A 22,636-nucleotide genomic window follows, 5' to 3' on the forward strand; every position below is an offset into this window, starting at 1 on the left:
GACTCCGGCAGGAGGGAGCTGAGGCACTCCTCCCGGGGCAGGTGTTGGGTCTTGGCACCGCGGGCCCTTGGCTGGACATTGCAGGAGGCTGGTAGACCCACACTTCCTCCAGCAGATGCCAGGGGTACACCTTTCCCTCTAGCTGTGACACTCGAGAAGGTTTATGGACATTGCCAGTCATCTCCAGGGAGAAGAATAAGGTGGGTGGAGGTCCCATGGAGCTTGAGGTGATGATGTGAGCAAGGTAATGTGAGCAGCCTCTGTGTGAGGGGCATTTAGGGGCTGGGGACCCCCTGTCACACTGCGCATGTGGGACCTCGATTCCTCTTGTCTGGCAGGGATCTTAGGTGCAGTTCAGTGCCAGCAGGCGTCAAGCCCTGATTCCTACCCCACCAGGAGGAAGGCCCCATGTCCCAGGTCCCTGCTGGCCCTGGTCCCACCTGCAGCCTGCTGAGGCTGTGGGGGGATCTCTCCATCAGTCTCCTTAACGGGCTTCAGGAGTCCCTGGAATCAAGCGGTCAGTGGTAGAAGGACTGGCGCCCTGCAGCCCCAGGCAGATGGCTGGATACTGCACAGCCAGGGGAGTGGACTGCAGCTCACAGTTTGCTGAAAAGGACCCAGAGAGGTTAAGGGTTTGCCAGAAGTCACACAGTTTGCAAGCAGGATTAGAGGCTCACCCAGGGGGCCTGAATCCAGGGCAGCTCGGTGCCTTGCCTTTGACCCGGTGCGTCCAGAGGGAGAGGATGAACGGGAGGGGGCGGGCAGGAGGCCGGGTGTGGATGGGGAGAGCACAGTGTCCACTGCCCTCCAAGTGACTCTGGGCTCTTATCTGCAGCCTGCACACCTCTGATCAGCTGACGGAGCGCTTGCAGATGCGGTTGCTGGGGCCTCTTAGCATCAGAGCGGCTGTTTGAACCCTACCACCTTTGCTGGGATTGCCAAGGTTGCCCAGGCCATGACTCATCCAAGATGCCAGAGAACCAGAGGTGGGGGACAGGGGCCACTCCGGAGGCTGGCCAGGAGGGGCCAGGGGACCAGGGGCAGGCTAGCCAAGGTCAGGGGCAGGGGCAGAGACCGCCTGCTATAGCCCCAGGCTTACCCAGTGCAGTGGAGGGGAGGGGACATCCTCTGAGGTCACTACCTGGGCCTGTTACATGAATCGCCTGGTCTGCATTTTAGGGCTGGCCTGGGTTTGGATGGTTTCTGTGTGGGGGCCGGGACAGCCACGTCCCCCGCCAGGCTGGACCAGGACCCTCTCATCTTCGGGCCAGCCTCCTGCAAGCTCTCCCTCCTGGTGTTGCAGCGGCCGTGGGACCCAGCAGGGACATGAGGCTGAGGGAGTGAGCAGCCGCCAAGACTCGCCAGCCTGCTCACCAGCATCAGGCCCCCCAGGAGGCCAGTGCCGAGGCCCGGGCCACAGGGCGGAGTCAGGGCTCAGGCCGCAGCACCAACAGGGTCAAGGCGGCCCTTCTGTCTCCCAAGTGGGGCCTGACCTGCGCCAATCACTAACCCCCCCAAGTGCCCCACTAACAATAACCTCAGCCCAGCCCTGAGCTGGCCAGGACCCTCCTTGGGCCAGCCCCACACACTGCTGCTCTGTCCCAGCCTGGCTCCCACGAAGAGGCCCGTGTGCCCTGTGATTCCTGGTACAGGCAGGACGGGTCCGGAGGCAGGAGGGGACGAGTGCAAAGTCACCTAGAGCAGCGATTTTCAACCCTTTTCATCTCGTGGCACATAAACTAATCACTAAACTTCTGTGGCACACCAAAAAATATATTTTTTGCTGATCTGACAAAAGAAGAGGTGTAATTTTGATTCATTCACGCTGGATTGCTATTGTGTTGGTTGTTGTCATTTTTTTTTTATTTGACAATCTAAGGCAGGGGTAGTCAATCTTTTTATACCTACCGCCCACTTTTGTATCTCTGTTAGTAGTAAAATTTTCTAACCGCCCACCAGTTCCACAAGTAATGGTGATTTATAAAGTAGGGAAGTAACTTTACTTTATAAAATTTATAAAGCAGAGTTACAGCAAGTTAAAGCATATAATAATAATTACTTACCAAGTAGTTTATGTTGAATTTTCGCTGTTTGGCAGAATAAATCTTTATAAAACAACTTACTATAGTTAAATCTATCTTTTTATTTATACTTTGGTTGCTCCGCTACTGCCCACCATGAAAGCTGGAGCGCCCCCTAGTGGGTGGTAGGGACCAGGTTGACTACCACTGAATTCTAAGGGAAAAGAGGTCAGTGCCCCTGACTAGAGAGTCAGGTATTACATATTTAAAAAATCTTGCAGCACACTGGTTGAAAATCTCTGTCCTTAGATGGTCAGGGACCAGGTGTACCTCACACCCCCTGCTGTCAGCCCAGCAACCCCGCCATCTGCCCCCTGCCCCCCCTAGGATCCAGCACCTGGGAAAAGGGCTTCCAGGATGTGGAGGTAGCCATTGGGGGGTTGGTCCCCTCAGTCCAGTCATTTCTGCTGGGCCCAGCCAGTGGCAGGACACAAGCCCAGGAGAAGAGGTACCTGAACACAGGCAGGAAGCAAAGGCAGGGGACAACCCGGCCAGGCAGGTGGAGGAGGGGCAGGGGGAGGTGCTGGGCCAGTGGGAACGGTCCCTGAAGCCACCCTTACTTCTGACACAAACCTCAGGTCCAGGGGCCCTGCAGAGCCTGTCCTAGCTCCGTGCAGCTGGGAGGCCTGGTGGGTCCTTCCAGGTGGAGGCCACCAGGGCCGGTGTCTCTGCAGCTCTTGGTACCGACCCTGCCTTCTCTGGACACCAAGCAAGAGAGGCTCTGATGGCCCCAGTGCCAGCTGAGCCTCCTGTTTCACACGGCACTTCCTTCCCCTCTGTTGTCCATGACTCCTGCTGCTGGAAATTTCCTGAGGTGGTTTTCTTTTTTCTTTTATTAAAATTTTTTTTTGTTTATTTATTAATTTATTTAGAGAGGAGAGAGAAAGTGTAAGAGGAGAAGCAGGAAACACCAACTCATAGTAGTTGTTTCCTGTATGTGCCTTGACCAGGCAAGCCCAGGGTTTCGAACAAGCGACCTCAGCATCCCAAGTCAACGCTTTATCCACTGCGCCACCACAGGTCAGGACGAGGCGGTTTTCAAAGAGCTGGAGCAACCCTCAGAGTGGGGGCACTACCCTGGCCTCAGAGTCTCCTGGAGGGGCTGGAGAGGTAATTAAAGCAATCCTTTTACCCCCAGACTCCAGAGGTGACATCGGACAGGAGCCTGACTCTCCTTGCCCGGGCCGGCCTTCTGCTCACTCTGGGGTCCGCGTCCTTGTGACGGATGTCCCTTCTTGTCATCAGGGCTGGATCCCCTGGGATGGTGCCACATCTGAGGCCACATCCTAGCCCCCCGTTGCCTGCTTGGGGTTGAGGGTCAGGAAATGGAGTGACCTCACCAGGCCTCAGTTTCCTCCTCCGTGGAAGGAAGGGTTGGGAGGCAGGCCAGGTCCTGCCTGCCCACGGTGATCAAGCCCCTGCGGGGTTCTGAAGGGCTTGCCAGAAACAGCAGATCTGGGGGGGGGGGGAGGGGAACATGGTGCAGGGGCCTGGTGACCCCCACAGGTGGCCCTGATGGCTGGTGGTCCTTGCCCTGGCTGTTGAGCTCCAGGCTGGGTGGGGGCTGGGCTGGGTGCCTTCTACCCATCCGCCCACCCGAAGCCCAGGAGTCAACGGCCCTGTCACATCAGCCTGTTCCTGGCCCTGCTCGGGCAGACGCAAAATCTCCCCTAAATCCTGTATTTAATTTTTTTCTCTGGGAAACTGTAGGAGGTTTTGGAGATAAAGCTGAGCTGATAAGTCGGGGATTTGGCTGTTCTACCCGAAACTCCTGGACAGGGACGCGGGTGGCAGGCCCAGGATGCTGAGTCGGCTGTGCAGGGCTTAGGGGCGCCCCCTCCGCTACACCCCCATTGACAGTGTGCTAGGTCAGCAGGCTTCCGAGGGTGACAGGCGTGAAGGACACCAGGGTGAGCATGACACGCATGGGGGTCAGACCCCGCGGGGTGCCACGGTGTTCACAGGCAGTGGGTCCATGCATTGCAGGAGCAAGGGGCTAAAATGCCGGGGTGGGAGAGTTGGCTGACGCTCAGCTGCCCCAGGGGTCTTTAGCCAAGGCCATGCCTTCCCCTGGTGGTATGGTGTCAGTCTCTGCCCTTGCTGGATACTCTGCCCCACTTAGCAAACACCCCCAACCTTCTGTAACACTCTCCTCATCCCTGGTTTGATGTCCTGCAAATTCTGTTATTTTTTTTAATTTTTATTTTATTTATTCATTTTAGAGAGGAGAGAGAGAGAGAGAGAGAGAGAGAGAGAGAGAGGAGAGAGAGACAGGGGGGAGGAGCTAGAAGCATCAATTCCCATATGTGCCCTGACCAGGCAAGCCCAGGGTTTCGAACCGGCGACCTCAGCATTTCCAGGTCGACGCTTTATCCACTGCGCCACCACAGGCCAGGCGATTCTGTTATTTTTAAGACCCCCAGGAAGGTGGAGCTGAAAGCCCCTCACCGCACTGCCCTGTTCTCAGAGTCATGGTCTTTGAGAGTTTTCAAGTGAGATCTGGGTGATAAAAATAACATACCCAAAAGAGTAGAAGACAATGTTCAAACAAACAGAAACACGTGTATCCATGTGTGTAACAGCTCCATTTTCAGCAGCCAAAATCTGGAAACAACCCAAACGTCCATTACTGGAGGAGTGGATGAGCCCACTGTGGCCCAGCCACACGGCGGAATAGTGTGCAGCCACAAAAAGGGACGAAACCTGATCTTCTACAACATGGATGAGCCTTGAAAACATCCTAAGGGAAACAATCCAGATACAAAGGGCCGCGTGTTGTGTGGGCCCATTGATGTGAAATGTCCAAAAAGGCAAATCCACAGAGACAGAGAGCTGATTGGTGGTTGCCAGGGCCTGGGGGTGGGAGGAATGGGGAGTGACTGCTAAGGGGGTCAGGACTTCCATTTGGGGTGATAAAAGTTCTGGAACTAAACAGAGATGGTGGTTTCACAATCTTGTGAATGTACTAAATGCTGCCCAACCATACACCCAAACACTTTAAAATGATAAAAGTGGCAAATTCTCTGTTACGTGTGTTTTACCACAATAAGAAAGTAGTGATAATAAAAACATATGTGACCCTGGCCGGTTTTCTCAATGGATAGAGCATTGGCTTGGTGGGTGGATGTCTGGGATTCCATCCCTGGTCAGGGCACACATAGGAAGTAACCATCTGCTTCTTTTCCCCTCCCTCGCCTCCTTCTCTTTCTCTTCCCCTCCTGCAGCCATGGCTCGACTGGTTCAAGCACTGGCCCCAGGCACTGAGGATAGCTCTGTTGATTCGAGCATTGGCCCTAAACAGGGGTTGCCAGGTGGATCCCAGTCCAGGTGCAGGCAGGAGTCTGTCTCACTATCTCCCCTCCTCTCACTTAAAAAAGTAAATAAATAAAACAAAAACGAATGTGTCTACAAGGCTTGTCACATGCTAGACACTATCTTAGGTGCTGTTTCTATCCTACCTCTCTTGGTGGCCTTACAGGTACAGAACGGGGAATGGGCACAGGGGGCATTCTTCCAGGTCACCTGTGAGAAGAGCTGGCACTCCTGCTCCGCTGGTGGGTTCGTACACCTCTGGGCCTCCCTCCCTCTCACCCATCTCTGTCCTGTCCCATGTCATTGGGCAGAACTTTCTTTGCAGAGCCGATTTTATATCTCCACGTCGGTCCATCCTGTGCCCAGCGATTCCTCCTTTCTCTTCACTAGTCTGACCTTTATCTGCCCCCTGCAGTTGGGATATTCTCATTATTTCCTTTCTTTCTGGAATTTTACGGCTTCTCCTAAGGACTGCTTAGCTTGGACATGTCTGGAGTTAGTCAGGAGGGTGGGGTTCAGAGGGCAGGTGAAGGTCAAAACCCCTCCTCATTGGCCCTGGTTGGGTGGGCGAAGGGGACGGGGAGCTGCGCAGGTGCTCCTCACTCACCTGTTTCTGGACCTCCCAGCCTTCTCTCCCACCCGCACCCGGCCTCTCCTCCCAGACGGGCCTTGGACATTGCCAGGAAAGGCCATCACGCTGGGGCTGACACTGATTAAGATGTCCTCCAGTGGGAACGAGGCCAGTGGTAGAGGATCCCAGTCCAGGTGCAGGCAGGAGTCTGCGCCTGATTTAAGATGTGCCGCCATGCCAGGAGCTGCGCGCACCATCTCCCCTCATTCTCAGACACCCGTGGGGCAGGGACTGCCTTATTTCTGTTCACGTATGGGGTCACTGAAGGCCCCGTGTCTCAGCCTCCGGTGCTGTTCTCTAGATCTGCTGCCAAGGACACGGACCTCCTGAGGCCAGCCCTAGGGGTGGGACATCTTTTTAAAAAAATTAATTTTAATGGGGTGACATTGATAAATCAGGGTACATATGTTCAAAAAAAAACATCTCTAGGTTATTTTGACATTTGCTTATGCTGCATTCCCATCACCCAAAGTCAAATTGTCTTCTGTCACCTTCTATCTGGTTTTCTTTGTGCCCCTCTCCTCCCCCCTCCCCCCTCCTCCCTTCCCCCTTCTCCCCCCCCCCCAACCACCACACTCTTGTCCATGTCTCTGGGGGTGGGACATCTTGAGTGAGCTGGCTAAGATGTTGGCAACCCTGGAGGTGGACAGGGCTGCCCAAAAGCCACACAGAGCCCCCACTTCCTGGCAGATGAGCGGAGTGAGCCACATGGGTGCTATCTTCCCTGAGTGAGGGGCGGATAGGACAGCACCAGTGCTCCTGAGTCCCACCTTCTGCCCACCGCTCGGGGGCACAGGCTGAGGGGCTGAGGGGCGTGAATCTTCAGTCTCCCTCAGCTTCCCGACCGCCTTGGCTATGGGCCAGGTCCCTGGCTGCATCCTCACTTCCTGCCTAGCCTGCCTGCCCACACTGATGTCCTCTGTCTCCTTGTTTGGCCCCACCAAACCTGACACCTCCCCAGGGACCACCCTAGTCTCCTCCCTACAGCCTTAGAGATGCTCCATCCGCAGTCTGGAGTGTGTGCCCTTCAAGCCTCGCTGGAGGGGACTCTTCCTCCAGGAAGCTCTCCTGAGCTTCCTTCCCTTGAGCCTGCTTCCCTTGCCTTCTGTTCATGCTTTGGGCTGATACACCTGGAGGAAGGGGCACTCTTCCTCCACTTCTGCATGTGGGGTGGGGACAGCACCTTCCCTTCCCTGCCCCTTGGCTTCTCAGGCATCCGGCATCTGCAATGACTGTCTGAGCCACTTTAAATCCTCCTGTCGTTAAAAGTTTCAGCTGGAGCTGAAGGGAGACAGCCATGGATGGGCCTCAGGCCTGCCCCTGGCAGGTAGATCTGTTCAGAGGCCAGATTGCTCCTAAGGTTTTCATTCCAGGTGGGACGTCGGGGAGGTCACAGCTGGGGATTTGAGGAGGCCAGATGGCCAAGTTCCCGCTCCAGTGCCCAGGGGTCCCTCAAATTCCCTCTGCCTTCCCATCTGTGACCTTGGGCCCGTTACGGCCGCCTGGGCCTCCTGGGTAATGTTCAAGGTTGTGAAGCTGAGAAGAAGTGACAGGCTTCTGTTTCCCCATCTGGCAACTTCTGGGCCAGGGATAAAGCAAGGAGGGCCTCAGACGTACTGGCTGAACTCACCAGGCCCACCATAAACGGTGCTGCAGGAGGCCCCAGAGACTGCTTTCTGGCATGGGTCACCACCGTTCCACTGTGTGGCAGCCCTGCTCCTGGGCCGTGGTCACTTGGGCTTTGCAGCCACCCAGACCAGGTCTGTAAGACGCTCTCTGGGGGCTCAGGGCGGAGGCCAGGGCAGCCTCTGCTTCCTTCAGGCCCTGGTGGTGCTTCCTCTCCTAACCATCCCTGTCACAGGGATGCCTACCATGAAGCTGCACCCCTGCCTCTGTTGCTCCCCGTAAGTCCCACTGCAGCCTGGTGACTTTGGCCCGGCCCTCTTCTTGTCCGGGTCCCAACCAGGGCGCTGGCAGAAGCAGAGCACCCTCCATGACCACCAGCTTGGAAACTATCACCTGCCTGGCAGGGGCCCAGGTGACCTGTGTTAGCCCAAGTCAAAAAGGGGATGTTGGAGTCAGAAGGCTCAGTCATGGGGTGCAGAAGGCCCAAATTGGGGACCCAGCTTTGCCTTCATTCTGTGAAGGGCTTCCCAAAAGGAGTGGGACTCACATCTTCTCTGTTGATTCCTGCTGAGGTCCTGGGGTGGGAGGCTGCGCTGCGGCCTGTATGTGAATCCTGCCCGCTGCCTCCCAGCTGTGTGTGTCTGACTCAGTGTCCTTGCTGTGCAAAGGGAGAGCACCCATCAGGGGCCGTGTGACAGCCAGGCGCAGGAGGCCTGAGGGTGACGGTGCAGGGCCAGCATGCATGGTCTTGGGGCTGGGGATCATTGTCCCCCCCATCATCTCCCATGTCATCTGCCCCTTCCTGCTTGAGTTAGAGGGTTAGGGCCCTGAGCTGCAGGCCCAGGCCCAAACCCCTTGTAGGCCCGGGTTCACAAGACGAGCGGATCCAGAGGGAGAAGCACACTGAGGGGTGTCGTCAGAGCTGCCCTGGAAGGAAGGACTGTTTTGTTGCCGGGGGCGTGCAAGCAGAGTCCGGAAGGAAGTGGTGAGGGTCTTAGGGCCCTCCTGACCCTAATGCAGGCTCCAAGCCAAGGGCCATCCGGACGGACAGACAGAACGTTGTTGTGTTGGCTGAAGTAGGAGAACCTAAGAGCCCACATTTTATGGCCAATGGTGCCCTCTGCTGCCCACATGGGGCATCACCCCGCTCCCCGTGCTGGAACTCCCCACCCTGAACCGGGATGAGAAGGGTATGTGCCCCAGCCCAGGTGTACTGCTTGCCCTCCCAGGCCTCAGCCATGAGCCTGGCCCTGGGTAGCCTTGGGGACCGCCCCCAGGACAGGACCTGCCTCCCTCCTCCCACATGGGAAAATGTGGGTGTCTGACTCCAGACAACCATGGGAGACTGAATTCAACTCCTCACCAAAGATACTTCCACAGAGAGAGAGACCCCTGGGACAAGGAAGACAGGCAGGAGACGTTAGGCTTGGCCTCAGGCCTCTAGTCCAAGTTGCAAGGGCTCCAGCCGTATCCCAGCCAAGATGGGTGGGGCTAGGGCCTGCCTGGCCCTTTAAGAGGGCCACTGGGGGAGGGGTCCCTGTTGCCCAGCAACAGGAGGGCTTGGCATGTACCTGTCACCAGGAGACCTGAAGACTGGCCTGCTGAGGCCAGAGTGGCCAGAGCTGCCTTGCTGACTGTGTCAAGTGTCCCGCCCACTCATCCGTGCCCGGGCCAGTGGCACCATGGCTCAGACGGACGTGCTCTTGACCAAGCAGCCTGCCCCGCAGACGGTGCCAGCGTGCGAGCTGCCCCCCAAGCTGTACGACGTGGCCCGCAACACCGGTGCCTACACGTCCTCGGGCCTGGCCACCGCCGGCTTCCGCACAGCCAAGTATCTGGTGGACGAGTGGTTCCAGACCTGCTATGCCGGCTACCACCGGGCCTTTGCCGACCGCGACCAGTCGGAGCGGCAGCGCCATGAGAGCAGGCAGCTGGCCGCGGAGACGGAGGCACTGGCGCAGCGATCGCAGGAGGACTCCACCCGGAAGGTGGGCGAGCATCTGCAGGAAACGCACGGTTGGAAGTCAGAGCTGCAGCGGGAGGTGGGCGAGCTGGTGGCTGAGACCGACCTGCTGCTGGCCCAGAAGCAGCGGCTGGAGCGCGCCCTGGACAGCACGGCCGTGCCCTTCTCTATCGCCATGGACAACCTGCAGTGCCGTGAGCGCCGCCAGCACCCCGACCTTGTTCGTGACTATGTGGAGATGGAGCTGTTGAAGGTGTGAGCCCCTCTGGGGACTGCAGAACCAGGCCACCCTTATCTTTCTGCAGGGAGAATAACCCGTCTGGGCCCTGATGGTAGGCACAGGCTGGCAGAGGACTCGGTGTCCGTGCCCTTCTGCATACACAGGCGCAGAGGAGGAGCTGGTGCTGTTTGTAGTTCAGGGACCAGAACCAACTGGGCTGGGGACAGGGTCAGAGCTCAGGCCACCCAGGAGGGAGAGGTTTTCCTTGCCACCAGGGGTGTGCCCAGTCTGACCTTTCCACAACCTGGTCCCCTCGGTACACTTGGGGTAAGGCTGGGCTCCCTGTCAGGGCCACCGCAGCCCAGACATGCTGGGTTGGGGCACTGTGACCTGGGAGCCCCAGCATGGGGGCTCAGACACACACAGAGCTGGGACTGAAGCTTCACACTTGTCCCTTGCAGTGCCCCAACCCCGTTACGGTCCACCCGAGGGTGGGGCGGGGCCCAGGCTGCGGGAGGCTTCACACCTGGGATGTGTGTTGGGAATGTTTGCTTGTGTTTGGGGCAGTCAGAGGCCAGTGAGGCAGGGAGAGGCCCAGCTGGCCTACCCCATGAACCCTGACACCCCTTTACATACACCCTGAGGATGGGAGGGGCTGGAGCTGAGTCCTGGGGGCAGCGCCTAAGATATGGACGGAGTATGTGCAGGGTCAGAGAGCCTCTCCTGGTCAGGTCCTGGTGGCACCTGCATCCACTGGATGATCCCTTGGTCAGCTCAAATCCTGGTACCTGCTGGGCAGCCCCTTGAATCATCCTGGTCATGCAAATTAAGCCTGACCTTGAGCTCCAGGAGGCAAAGCCCCCCCTCTCCCCCAAGAAACAACACTTGTGGTGGAAATCCAGGCACCAGCCAGTGGTGTGGCGTGGATGGGGTGAAAGTGGGGTGGAGGCACATTCAGTCCACAAGGGTTCTCCTTCCAACTTGGCAGGAGCTGTCCTGGGGCAGCCCCACAGGGATCAGGATGTTACCCAGCCCAGGCCCCCGGTCCTGGTGAGGCAGAGTTCCCGCACATCTCCGAGCTGGGGGTCTCAGCTGCGAACAGGCTGCAGGACGTGGGCATGCATGAACGCATGAGAGATTCAGAGACAAACAGCTGGCTCAGGGGCTCAGGGCACTCCCTGCACCATCCCCCAAGCTCAGATCAGCTTGACTCTGAGTCCTTCCTGTCACCCTCCTGCCCTCCCCCAGGTCCCCAGACCCCTCCTCAGCCTCCCCCACACTCGGCTGCTCAAGAACCTCCCAAGTCTTGGGGTGCAGCCCCTCTGTCCTGAGCCAGGGCCCAGCCGTGTGTGGACTACTGCAGTGGGGCACAAGTAGGGACACAGACCAGGGGACAGACCTGGACACACGTGGGTTTAGTGCATGATTGGAGGTGAAATTCAAGTCAGGGGGAAAGGGCTGTTTGTACATAGAAAACAAAGCCATTGAGGCACACAGAAAAAGGCAAGGAATCCCTCGTGTTCTCAGCGTGGAGAAAGTCTCTCTGTGTCTGCGGCCCCAGGAGGCAGCCCCACCCCGAGGACACCTGGTCCCCAGGGGCCTGGGTCCTCAGAGACTGTACGCCTGCCTGTCCAGGAGCCGATGCCCTCAGTGCCCTGGACAACCTGCAGAGGCAGCCCCCACAGCACGGAGGGTGCTAGGTGACCCTCTGAGTGACCCTCCCAGCTGTCTGGAGAAGCCCCCAGAAGAAAAGATCCCATGCAATGCACCAAATGGAATGTTAAAAAACCCAGAATAAGCCTGATGAGGAAGAGTGAGGTTTATGCCCCATTTTTCGGGAAACAGACCAGGGGTCAACAAGGTCCAAGGCCAAGGCCACTCAGACAGGGATAAGTGCTGGTGAGCCCCAGGTCCCCTGGGTGTCACCCCAAAGCTTATTCCCTCCTGGGCATTTAGGAGTCTGACTGTGGGGCCCATGGCTGCCCTGCCGCCATCAGATCTTCACGGGGGATGGGGTCTTCTCCCCCAGGAGGCTGAGCTCATCCGGAACATCCAGGAGCTGCTGAAAAGGACCCTACTGCAGGCTGTGAACCAGATCCGGTGGGTCTCCACCCGCCAGCTGACCCTGTCCCCCCACCCCCAGGGTGGCTTTGGGCAGAAAGTCAGGATGACTTGGTCCTGAAACTCAGAAGGGTGCAGCCAGGAGCGCAGGCTGGCAGGGGCACCAGGTGGGTGTGGGACAGTAGCAGATTCCTGCATGGCCTCTGGGACCTGGCTGTCCAGGCCAGCATCCCGGGGAGGGGGACAGCTGCTCTTGGGCACTGCTGGCTAGGTGGGCCTCGGTGCCCTGAGGACCCCACGCTGGACCTATGAGGTACGGCTGTTGCTTAGAGAGGGGGTCTTGCTCTGCCCAGCGCCCCTGTCGGCCCCGCTGCCCCCACCCTCTGCAGAGACTCAGGTCCTGCCGGCCACCCCCAGGTTAAACCGGGAGCACAAGGAGACGTGCGAGATGGACTGGTCTGACAAGGTGGAGGCCTACAACATCGACGAGACCTGCGCCCGGTACCACAACCAGAGCACAGACGTGCAGTTCCACCCGCATTCCGCCAAGTTTGAGGAGAGGTGGGCCACCCAGTGCCTCCCCGCACCGCTGCCCACACACCCTGGCCCTTGCCCTTGCCCTCGCAGCCCCCACCTCAGGAGCCGCTTGGGCCCCCGGGCCCTCTGCTGGAGATCCCTCTATAGCTGGCCCTCCTGTAGCTCTTCTGCTCTTGGGGATGGTAGTGATCAGGACCCCTACTCAAGTGTCCAGCACCACACAGTCACCAGAGGAGCCAGGTGGCAGCGGAATGAAACAAAACCAGGGGTGGGGTGGGAAGGGGCCGGGCGGGGCATAAGGGGGGGGGTCAGGGGAAACCTGAGAAACAAAGGCAAGAACTACTAATCCGCAGCTCTGCCAGAGGCCGGTAGGGGGCGCCAGGTCACCACTCATTGTAGTGCATCCCTGTTGGGGGTCAGGGGCGGGGCAAAAGGCGTTGGGTGCAGCTAGGGACGCAGGCGGCACAGGGGGCGCAGGGGGGCGCTGGAGGGCACCGGGCAGAACTGGGGTAGTGGTTGCAGGGCACCTGGGAGGGGGACGGTATGGGGCCCCGGGAGGCACTGGTGGGAATTGGAGCGGTTGGCAGGTGCACCCACTGAACGCGGCTCCACTGGCTCTCCACCTGCAGCGCCTCCACGCGAGAGACATGGGCCAAATTCACACAGGAAAACTTGTGTCGCGCCGAGCACGAGCGCCTGGCCTCCTCCAACCTGCGGGGGCTCATTGACTGCATCCTGCGGGACACGGCTGAGGACCTGCGGCTGCAGTGTGACACCGTGAACCTGGCCTTCGGGCGCCGCTTGGAAGAGCTAGAGGACACCCGCCACAAACTGGAGCATCACCTGAGCAAGGTGCGGCCAGATGCACCCAAGCCGCACCCAAGCCGCACCCAGGCCACATCCAGGCCATTTCCAGACCAGCCCTGGTGTCTGGGCGCCCATAACCAGAGAGACACCAAGCTCCTATGTCTGCCCCCATTCCCACCCGCCCAACCACAGCCACTCTGGTCACAACCTGGACTTGCTCCTGCTCCTTCCATCCTGAGGGACCCCAGGGACAGGGCCATCACTCATGCCTGGACCCTCACTAAGCTGGGGGAAAAGCAGGTGACACTAGGGGTGGTCTACTGGCATTGCCACCAGAGTGACTGACCAGAAGGGGCTGTCAGGTGTGACAAGGAAGAAAGAAGGAGGGAGGAGGTGGCGTGGGCCTGGCGGGGCTCTGACCCCAGGTTGTTAGGGTGGCCTTTGCTGCCTTCAAGTCTATGGTTGTGACTAGGGTCTGAGCTGGTGCCCTCCAGGGCTGGGGGACTTCGGGCCAGAGCCCCACCAGACAGCAGGCTTTGCGGTCTCACCCCACCCCCCTGGATGCCCTTGGGCGGTCTGCGGTAGCTGTGCACGTCCTCCCTGTCTCCACGCTTCCACAGGGGACAGGTTGCTGACAGGACACAGCCCAGGGCGCAGGGAGGAAGCCAGGCTCCTTCTGGCAGCCCGCCTTGCACGGGGCTCATGGGGACTGTCTTTTGTGCAGACGCTTCAAGAGATCACAGACCAGGAGCACAACGTGGCTACACTGAAGCAGGCCATCAAGGACAAGGAGGTGCCTCTGAAGGTGGCTCAGACCCGCCTGTACCAGCGCTCGCACCGGCCCAACGTGGAACTGTGCCGTGACGCTGCCCAATTCAGGTGCAGCACCATCCACCAGCTTCCAGGCCTCCCTCGGCCCTTGGGACCCCCATGAGCACCCCTTCTCCACACACTCAGACCCGCAGATGTGTTGAGAAGACACTGGGCCTCATGCCGACGCGGCTCACACATGGGGGCATTTGCAGGTCCCCACTCCCGTCCACCACGCCTGGACACTGCACAGGTCATGCGGGGTGCTATGTCAGGGCTTCTAGTGCCAGGGACAGGTCCCCACTCCCGTCCCCACTCCCGTCCACCACGCCTGGACACTGCACAGGTCATGCGGGGTGCTATGTCAGGGCTTCTAGTGCCAGGGACAGGTCCCCACTCCCGTCCACCACGCCTGGACACTGCACAGGTCATGCGGGGCGCTATGTCAGGGCTTCTAGTGCCAGGGACAGCAGGACACTTCTCACTTCCCCTGCTGCTGTGCAGTCTTCCCAGTGAGGAATCAGAGACCGAGAGGCCGAGCCCACCTGCCTCAGGGACCAGTCTATCCCTCTGATGTCCCAGTGAACCTACATCCTGGGCTGGAGCTGTAGGTGGGATCATGTCTTTTGTTTTTCTAACTCACTGAGGGCCCAGTTGCCCTTGTGAGCAGAACTAACCCCCCACCCCCCACCTTCCACCTTGGCATTCTTCCTTCCCTGTTTCTTGATTTCTTCAGGAAACTAGGGGTTTCATTTGGCTCCAAGGAGGTCTGTCCATCCTGCTTCCAAACGCCAGCAATAGAAGGAGCCACGGGGAACCATAAGGCCTCTCACAGAGCCCTGGCCTCAGTCCAATCCCTAGCTCTGCTTGTGGGCCAACCACTGGGATGTTTAGGGCCCTTTTATGGCTGAGCATCTTGGCCAAGACCCCTCGCCAGGGTTCCTAGCCTTTGAACCTCAGGCTTTGACCCTCCCAGCTCAAAGGCTGCTTGTTCTGGTGACAGCCCAGGTCACACCGCCTTCCTCCAAATCCCCTAGGCTGGTGAGTGAGATAGAGGAGCTGAACACGTCCCTCTCAGCACTGAGAGAGAAGCTTCTAGAAGCAGAGCAGTCGCTGCGCAACCTGGAGGACACACGTATGAGCCTGGAGAAGGACATCGCCGTCAAAACCAACAGCCTCTTCATTGACCGCCAGAAGTGCATGACCCACCGCGCCCGCTACCCCCCCATCCTCCAGCTGGCTGGCTACCAGTGACAAAGTGCGGGCTCCACGGCAGAGGGGTCCCCTGTCTTTGGCCAGACTTGGGCAGGGACCTGTCCCCCACCCCTCCAATAAAGAGCACGTTAGCTTTCCATTCAAGGCGTGGGGCTCAGAGTGCAGCCTTTGCAGGGTCAGTCCTTCGTGTCCAGGGTGCTCCCATTTACTGCCCATGGAGAGAGGCAGCTAAGGGTGGTAGAGGCACCTCCTCACCGCTCAAGCTGACCACACGAGGCCAGGCCCCTCCCCAGCTCTGAGCCATAGCTGAGGCACAGATGCTTTCTCTGCCCACCTGGGCCGCCTGCACATGCTTCAGAATAAGGGTCACCTCTCATCCCACGGAAGCCCCACCACTCATCACGGCCTCTGGTCGCCGAAGCAGAGACCTGTACTTTTTCTTCCTCCGGCCCTGGATGCTGTCATGGGGAGGCCAGCTGGCTCTCTGCTGTCAGGAGGAGGTGACCTTATGACAGGTGTCAGGACACACTGCTACCCTGGCTCTCCCCTAGGGGACTTGGCTGTGGGGGCTTTGAGCATCCATGCAGGCAGTGCCTCAACACTGCTCGAGGGCGCCAGGCCCAGTGCTGTTACCTCCTGGGAAAACCCATAGGGCCTCTCCCTGCCACCCCCACCTGGCACAGGGTGAGCACCTGGGAAGGCAAACCCCGAGCTGGGGGGCAGAAAGCCGAGGCCACAGAGGGCCTCCCTGCCCAGCCACCTCGGTCACCAGTGGGTGGCCCATTCAGTCTCCTTGTTCAGCCGCCTCTTTAACCAGCTAGTGAGTCAGGCGGGGTGTGGGTGTGAGATAACTGCAGAAACCCCCGACCCACGCCACCCTGCACCCTGTGCCCACAGTTGTGGGCAGAACCGCAGTCCCCAGAGAGGGCCAGGCACTCTGTGGAGGGGCCGGTGGCAGCGAGGGCCCCTTGCTGTGCCCACACCACCTCCCCTCCCAGGTTGCTGTCTCTTCTTGGGGGCAGCTCACAGGACTCTCAGGGACACATCCATTCAGAGGCTGGGAGATAATAACTCCCACTCTGCGAACTCCTGCCACTCTGACCCCCATTATGGCCCCGTGGCCAAGGCAGTCTTCCTCGGCGCGAGGGTCTTCTGGTGCAGGACTCCTGGGGGCTGGCCGCTGCTGGGAGCTAAGTGAGGTGGGCTGTTCGAAGCTCGTTATCTCTAAAGCTTGATGGGGACACCAGGCGGGGAGGGCAGCAGGCCCGGTCCTGGAGAGGGGGGCTGCCTGGCTGGCTTCACTGTCTGTAATTCTCTGATGGCCATCTGTGAAGCTAGAAATGTTGTCGCCCTGTAGAAACCAATGACCATGCCCTGAGCTGAGCCACATATCAAATTCCCTGAGGCTCTTTGTGGGATTTGGGGTGGGGACAGATGGCTATGTCCACCCCAGTTCGGCCAATTGCCACCAGCAGGATTCAGCCCCTGCAGACCTTCTGTGGGCAGCTGACCCCCTGGGGCTATGACACTAGGTCACCCTCCCATCGTCACGGAGATGTGGGCAGCATGTCCAAGCAATGGCTATTTCTGTCCAGGAGGCTGGTCCTCCTGCCACCTGCTGAGTCACCGCGGTGATTGCTGACCACCTCCGTTCAGAGCCCGATCTGTCTGTTTCTGCAAACACACCCCAGCCCGGTGTTCCAGAGGCCTGGGCTCAGCCCACCCCCACGTGCAGGGCACGTTAACTCACCATCCTCTCCCCCGAGGGGACTCACGGTGAACACCAATTTTTTGGGGGGGTTATTCTCCCCATTGGGGTCAGACAGCGGGCAGCAGAAGGCACAGAGAGGGACATCAGCCTCGCAGCGTGGTGGAGCTTCTGGCATCTCCGACTGGCTGTGCTTCCCCTGTGTCCATCTAGCATGGGTCCATTCCCGCCACTTCTGAGCCTGTTGGTACCCATTTTACAGGTGGGAAAACTGGGGCCTGGATGCAGGGAGTCTGCCCTGGGCCCATCGACCCACAGGGACATGGTGATGAGAGGCAGGGGCCCGGGTCCCCTATGGCCCTGGGGGCTGCCTGCTGAGCTGCTCACGGCCTCAGGTCTTCATACCTCATTCATCTGTGCCCCCCCTCCAGGTGAAGACAGCTGTCCCCAAAGGGAGTGGCTGGGCCTGCTGGAGCGAGCTGTTACCTCCGGGGGGTGGGTAGAGTAGTCTAGGAACTGGCCCAGCTGGTGTAGCTCCTGCCCACAGCCCTCGCCAGCCTCCCTCACCCTCAGCATGGCCCAGGAAGCCCCCGCAGGCCGGGCCACCTCTGTCATCCTTGCCTCATCACAGTCATCGGTGAGGAGGGCTGGGGCTGGGGAGCCGGGGAGACGCCTGCGCCTGTGGCTGTGCCGGGAGCCGCACAAACGGGGGAGCTGGCCCGGGCTGCTCACAGCTGGCCGTTTCCCTGGCCATGTCTGTGCCTCTCCCACAGGTGGCCTGGCTTGGTGTGTGGGGGGTACCGTTCCCAAGAATTACGTGTCCCCATGTCCAGAGGCCAAGGTGCAGGGTTCTGCTCCTGGGCACAGTGTCTAGCTGTCCAGACGACATTGAACAAAGACGAGGCCAGGCCCTGGTGTGGGCTCGGCTTCAGGCTCACGCATGTGCAGCCGTTCCACCGCCTGGGGGCCCTGTGAGTCATTCCCGTCGGTGGGCATAGCAGGGACACAACCCTCATCCACTGAAAAGCTAGGCTGATGCAAGTGTCCCTCAACAGGGGGTCACAGCAGGCTTCTCGCTCTGCTGGGCATCTTGACCTGGAAGGGCTCGGGGGAGGCCAAGACAGACACCATGGGTCTGGCCAGATGCCGCTCTCCTGGGCTCCATCTACCAGCCTCAGTCCTCACTTTCCAGCCAGACAGAAGGTTGTCACCATTACCAGGTGGCCCCTGGTCTGCCCCACCCACCTTGGTCTCCAGCCTCCTGACCAGTCTCTTCCCAGTGGTAGCTCTGGCTTCCCCAATTCTCCCCTAAGTCATTGTGCCCTAAATAGAGGAGGTGGCCAGCCCATAGCCACGTCCCTCAAACAGCCAGTCCCAGACGCGCCAGGCTCCCAGACCCACACCGCGGCACAGGGCTGGCAGGAGGACCCTGGAGCCTTGCCCTGGGGCAAGGCTGCGCAGACCCTTTGGCAGGTGGCCAGATAGTGCGGGGCAGACCGATGGCAGGCAGCAGGGCCCTGCGAGCCTCCTGCAGGGACCTCTGAAGCTGGCCCAAGGCCTGTTGGTCTTGGATGGTTCAGGGGAAGCTGTGGGCGCCTGGGGCGGGCATGAAAGGGCTCTTTCACAGGCTGCCGGGGCAGTGACGCTGGAGACAGCCAGGCAGGCAGCAGCACCCGACTGGGAAATGGTAACCGGGCGTGGGGGTGAGTGGGGTATTTGCAGCTACCCTGGGCAGGCTGGGCTTGCAGGGGTCTGTGCTTCCCCCCTAGACCCCAGCAGGAGGAAGGCTCCAATGCAGGCCGGTGGCTGGGATGCCTAGGACCCTAGACTTCCAGAGGAACCAGGTGGGGGCTTCTGTGGCACAGGCTGCCTGTGGACCGGGCTCCCCTAGAGACACCCAGTCCTGTAAGATCTCTCCAGGGGAGGGGTCCAGGAGAGTCTTGCAGGGTCCAGTAAGGCTGGGAGGCTGGAGAGAAGAGGTCCCATCTGCCAGGGACGCTAAGCCTGAAAGTGGGTCTTAGATTCATCGTGCAAGAGGAAGGAGCTCGCCCAGACTGCAGTTCCAGAGGGCTCTCTGGAGGAGGGTTCCTGGATCTTTGCTCAGCAAGGCTGGGCTACAGGGAAGAGTGGGGGCCCTTCTCTCACAGGCCTACTTTGGCTGAGATGCAGCTCCTGGGGAAATCAGGACAGACAGGTCTCACTTGCCGGGGGAAACTGAGGCCCAGGTGCATGTGGAGCTCACCCAGGGGCCCCGGCAACTGCTGGTTAAACCAGGCAGTGATGTCCCACCTGGCATGGACAGGCCAGGTGTCAGGCAGGGTGTCCCAAGGGAGAAAGTGAGGAAGCAGGAGGTCCAGGACTGGCGGGGGTTAAGGATGATTTTCCTTCAGAGCCCTCCTCCACCATGGCAGTTCCTGCTGCCTCCGCAGCTGCAGGGACCTCAGCCATGGGGGCTTTGGGGACCAGGACTCCCTGACTTCAGGCAGTTAGAAGCTTGCTACAGCCCAGAGTTAAGGCCCTGGGAGGGGTGGGGGCATATGGAAGGAGCAGCCCTTGAGACAGAGCCTGGAAATATTAGTCCAGACTGGATGGAGCTGCCTGGGCCACTTTGCTAGGGGCTCTGGAAAAGCAGGTGGGAGTTGTCCCCTGGGCAGGCCCCTCAGATTGGTGGTGGCTCTGGTGGTGTTGTGTTAAGGAGGGTTCTGAGGTCACATCTAGGTCTGGGTGAAAAAGTGTGGGGATCCATTAGTGATGTCTGTCAGGAGCGGGAGGCTTAGAATCTGGGAAAGGTATGCCGGACTTCTGTCTGGTGCAAGATGAAGCTCTGATCCTGCTCGCTGCGGCACCTCAAGGGCCCCAAACTGTGTACCCCACACAGGTCCCATCTGCCAGCTCCCCAGACAAGGGGCACAGCCCGCTGCTGTGTGGTCTGGGGGCTCAGCAGGGCATCTTTCTTCTAAGACGCCCTCTGCTCTCCCTGTCTCCTAGGCTCTGGCCCAGATGGCAGCCCCTGCCCTCCTGTTCCTCCTGGCACTGCCTGCAGGGTCCTGGCCCAGCCTGGAACTGCCTCAGCAACCATGTGTGCACTGCTGCCGTCCGGCCTGGCCCCCAGCTTTCTCCGGCTCATACACCCCTAAGAGTCATGGGGAGAGGTGGGTGCAGCTGCCCCATGTGCGGCCCATCATCGACATCTCAATCCTCAAAGGTGAGTGTCAGGGAGAGGTGGCCCCACCCTGTTCCCTGCGCAGGGACAGCACACTGAGGGGTGTGGGAAGAAGGAGCAGGAGAATGGGGCGCAGCTCTGAGGCCCTGATTTAGCAGAGTGACTCTGGGAAGGCATCCGGGGCCTGGGGGGGGGGGATAGTGAGCAGTGGCTCTTGCTTTTGACAGCCTTGTAAAGGTCCTCAGCACCCCCCCCCCCCAGTCTCCTCAAGTGGGAAGCAAGGTGGCCTGGAGAGGCTGTGAAGAGAGGGAGACCTGAGGCCCCCTTCCATCTGCTCACCCACCTGCACCAGCCCTTCCCGGCCCGGGCCCCGCGGGAAGGAGGGGAGGGGGGCTGGGTCCCCCTCGGGAGAAGGCAAGAGAGGCTAAGCTCAAGAGGGCACCCTCCTGGGGCTGGACAGCCGGCCACAAGAAAGTTGAACTTGAGTGTCAACTTTCCAGCCCTCTTGTCTTTCAAAGCTCAGTTCAGACCTTTCCTTTGGCAGCTGCCTGGACCTCTGTCATTCCTACTGTCCCCACTTGATCATCTGCATAGGCCCCCAGAATAGCCACCGCTTTGTAAGCACCCACTTTACCGATGAGGAGATGGGTTAAGGCCACTCCCGAGGCCCCAAGGCCAGCCAGTGGATCCCAAGCCTTGACAGACTTCTGCTCTCTCCCCTGCAGGTGAGAAGGGGGAGACAGGGGTCAGAGGTCGCTTCGGTAGGAGAGGGAGCGAGGGTCCACCAGGCTCCCGGGGCCCTAAGGGCCACAAGGGCCAGAAGGGACAAGTGGGGCTGCCAGGCACCCCATACCAGCGTGCCTACGCGGCCTTCTCAGTGGGCCGGCGCGAGGGGCTGCGCAGTGCGGACGCCGTCCAGGCTGTGCCCTTTGACACGGAGCTGGTGAACCTGGATGGTGCCTTCCACCTGGCGTCCGGCCATTTCCTTTGCCCTGTGCCGGGTGTGTACTTCCTGAGCCTCACCGTGCACACCTGGAATTACAAGGAGACCTACCTGCACATCATGTGCAACCAGCGGGCCACCGCCGTGCTGTACGCGCAGCCCAGCGAGCGCAGCGTCATGCAGACACAGAGCCTGCTGCTGCCACTGGCTGCCGGCGACACCGTCTGGGTGCGCATGTTTCAGCGCGACAGAGACAACGCCATCCACGGCGAGCGCGGGGACCTCTACATCACCTTCAGTGGCCACCTGGTCAAGCCTGCCACTGAGCTCTAGCTGCTCAGAGAGGCCCACACGCGGCGCTTACTCCCCCGGCGCCCCTAGCCTGACCTCGCCTTCACAGCGCAGACCGATGCGGTGGGCTTTGAGCACCGTGTGTGGTGCCCGGACACCGGTTGTGTGCAGACAGCGAGCTGAGGGGCGTGGCAGGAGCAAGACCGACCCTGGGGGCCTGGCCTGGTGGGGAGGGCTACACCAAGAAACTCGAGATGGAGACTGTGGGCGTGGGCACGGGCATGTAGCCTCGTGGGTGGGGCAGCTCTCCTAGCAGGAGTCTGCCTCCTGGCCAAGCGATCATTTTGCTTATAAAAGGGCTGCTCAGCACAACTGTTTTGGAGACATTTGCAGAGCACCTACTGGGTGCCGGCTGGACCGCGGGGAGCCCAGGGGGAAAACGCTGGCGCTAGCCCTCTTGGAGGCGATTCTAGCAGGTTCTAGCAGGACACATGCTGAATTCCACGAATGTTAGGTGGTGGCAAACCGTGTGTGGATGAGAGTAAGGCCCTAGGGTGGACACGCTGTCCAGCTCGGGTGGGCTCATCTTCTGGGGTTCCTGGCATCCCCTCTTTTGTCTGGAACGAGCTGGGTGGTGGAGGACAACCATATTTCGGTGTGCACCAGAGCCTGTGGAAGCCCCGGGGAGCCCCACACCGCACACTTAGATGTGGCTAACGTCGGGGCCAGCAGCGGACGGAGCGGTCAGCGGGCCACACCCAGGTCCTGCCGGCGTGGGCATAGGTAGAGCTCAGCATGCTCGCTCCACAGAAGGCCTTCATCTACCCCACAGGTTGGAGACATCCGGCTGCCCCCCCACCCCCCATCCCCCCGCCCTGAAAGTCCCCTCTAAGTCTGTTTCTTTCCTGCTATGTGTACCCTGGCCATTCCAGAACCTTCTGCCCAATACTTCCACCCCATCACTGCCTCTTCCTCCGCGGGGCCTCCCCTGGCATCTCCTCCCACGGCTGCCCCCTCCTGAGCAAGGATTCTGGGACAGCGAGGCCTGCGGGGCTCCGGCAGGCGCAGTGTTTGGAATCACTAGAGCCTCGTGAGCTGGCTGAGACCTGGGGCCACGCAGAGGCGGCTGAGGTTGCAGGGTGTCCGGCTGAGCGGGGGATGCCGGAGCCTCCATGAAAGGAGAGTCCAGAGGCTCTCAGCTGGGGCGTGGGAGGTGGTCGGAGGAGGCTGCTGGCAGCCCCAGGCCTCTCTCCCCCACGGATGCACCG

At 59.9% G+C, this 22,636-nt stretch overlaps 3 protein-coding genes across 3 annotated transcripts in view; 2 read left to right on the forward strand and 1 right to left on the reverse strand.

Annotated features, from left to right (window-relative positions):
* LOC136403804 (tryptase beta-2-like) overlaps window positions 1-22,636 on the reverse strand; it is a 285,803-nt gene that overhangs the window by 110,840 nt on the left and 152,327 nt on the right. The window lies entirely within an intron of this gene.
* TEKT4 (tektin 4) lies at window positions 9,333-15,302 on the forward strand. The gene is made up of 6 exons (XM_066380003.1): window positions 9,333-9,866; window positions 11,863-11,933; window positions 12,312-12,455; window positions 13,061-13,283; window positions 13,963-14,117; window positions 15,086-15,302. Exons 1-6 carry the CDS (start codon window positions 9,333-9,335, stop codon window positions 15,300-15,302), a joined length of 1,344 nt encoding a protein of 447 aa, XP_066236100.1.
* C1QTNF8 (C1q and TNF related 8) lies at window positions 19,966-21,410 on the forward strand. Its single transcript, XM_066380004.1, has 2 exons — window positions 19,966-20,176; window positions 20,860-21,410. Exons 1-2 carry the CDS (start codon window positions 19,972-19,974, stop codon window positions 21,408-21,410), a joined length of 756 nt encoding a protein of 251 aa, XP_066236101.1. The 5' UTR covers window positions 19,966-19,971.

Source organism: Saccopteryx leptura, chromosome 4 (assembly GCF_036850995.1).
Source record: "Saccopteryx leptura isolate mSacLep1 chromosome 4, mSacLep1_pri_phased_curated, whole genome shotgun sequence".
Classification (NCBI taxonomy): domain Eukaryota; kingdom Metazoa; phylum Chordata; class Mammalia; order Chiroptera; family Emballonuridae; genus Saccopteryx; species Saccopteryx leptura.

Coding starts and splice junctions, on each gene's coding strand:
- TEKT4 (XM_066380003.1), top strand. CDS start 9,333: ATGGCTCAGACGGACGTGCTCTTGACCAAGCAGCCTGCCCCGCAGACG. Junction 9,867..11,862: donor TGGAGATGGAGCTGTTGAAG/GTGTGAGCCCCT, acceptor CTTCTCCCCCAG/GAGGCTGAGCTCATCCGGAA. Junction 13,284..13,962: donor TGGAGCATCACCTGAGCAAG/GTGCGGCCAGAT, acceptor TCTTTTGTGCAG/ACGCTTCAAGAGATCACAGA.
- C1QTNF8 (XM_066380004.1), top strand. CDS start 19,972: ATGGCAGCCCCTGCCCTCCTGTTCCTCCTGGCACTGCCTGCAGGGTCC. Junction 20,177..20,859: donor CGACATCTCAATCCTCAAAG/GTGAGTGTCAGG, acceptor TCTCCCCTGCAG/GTGAGAAGGGGGAGACAGGG.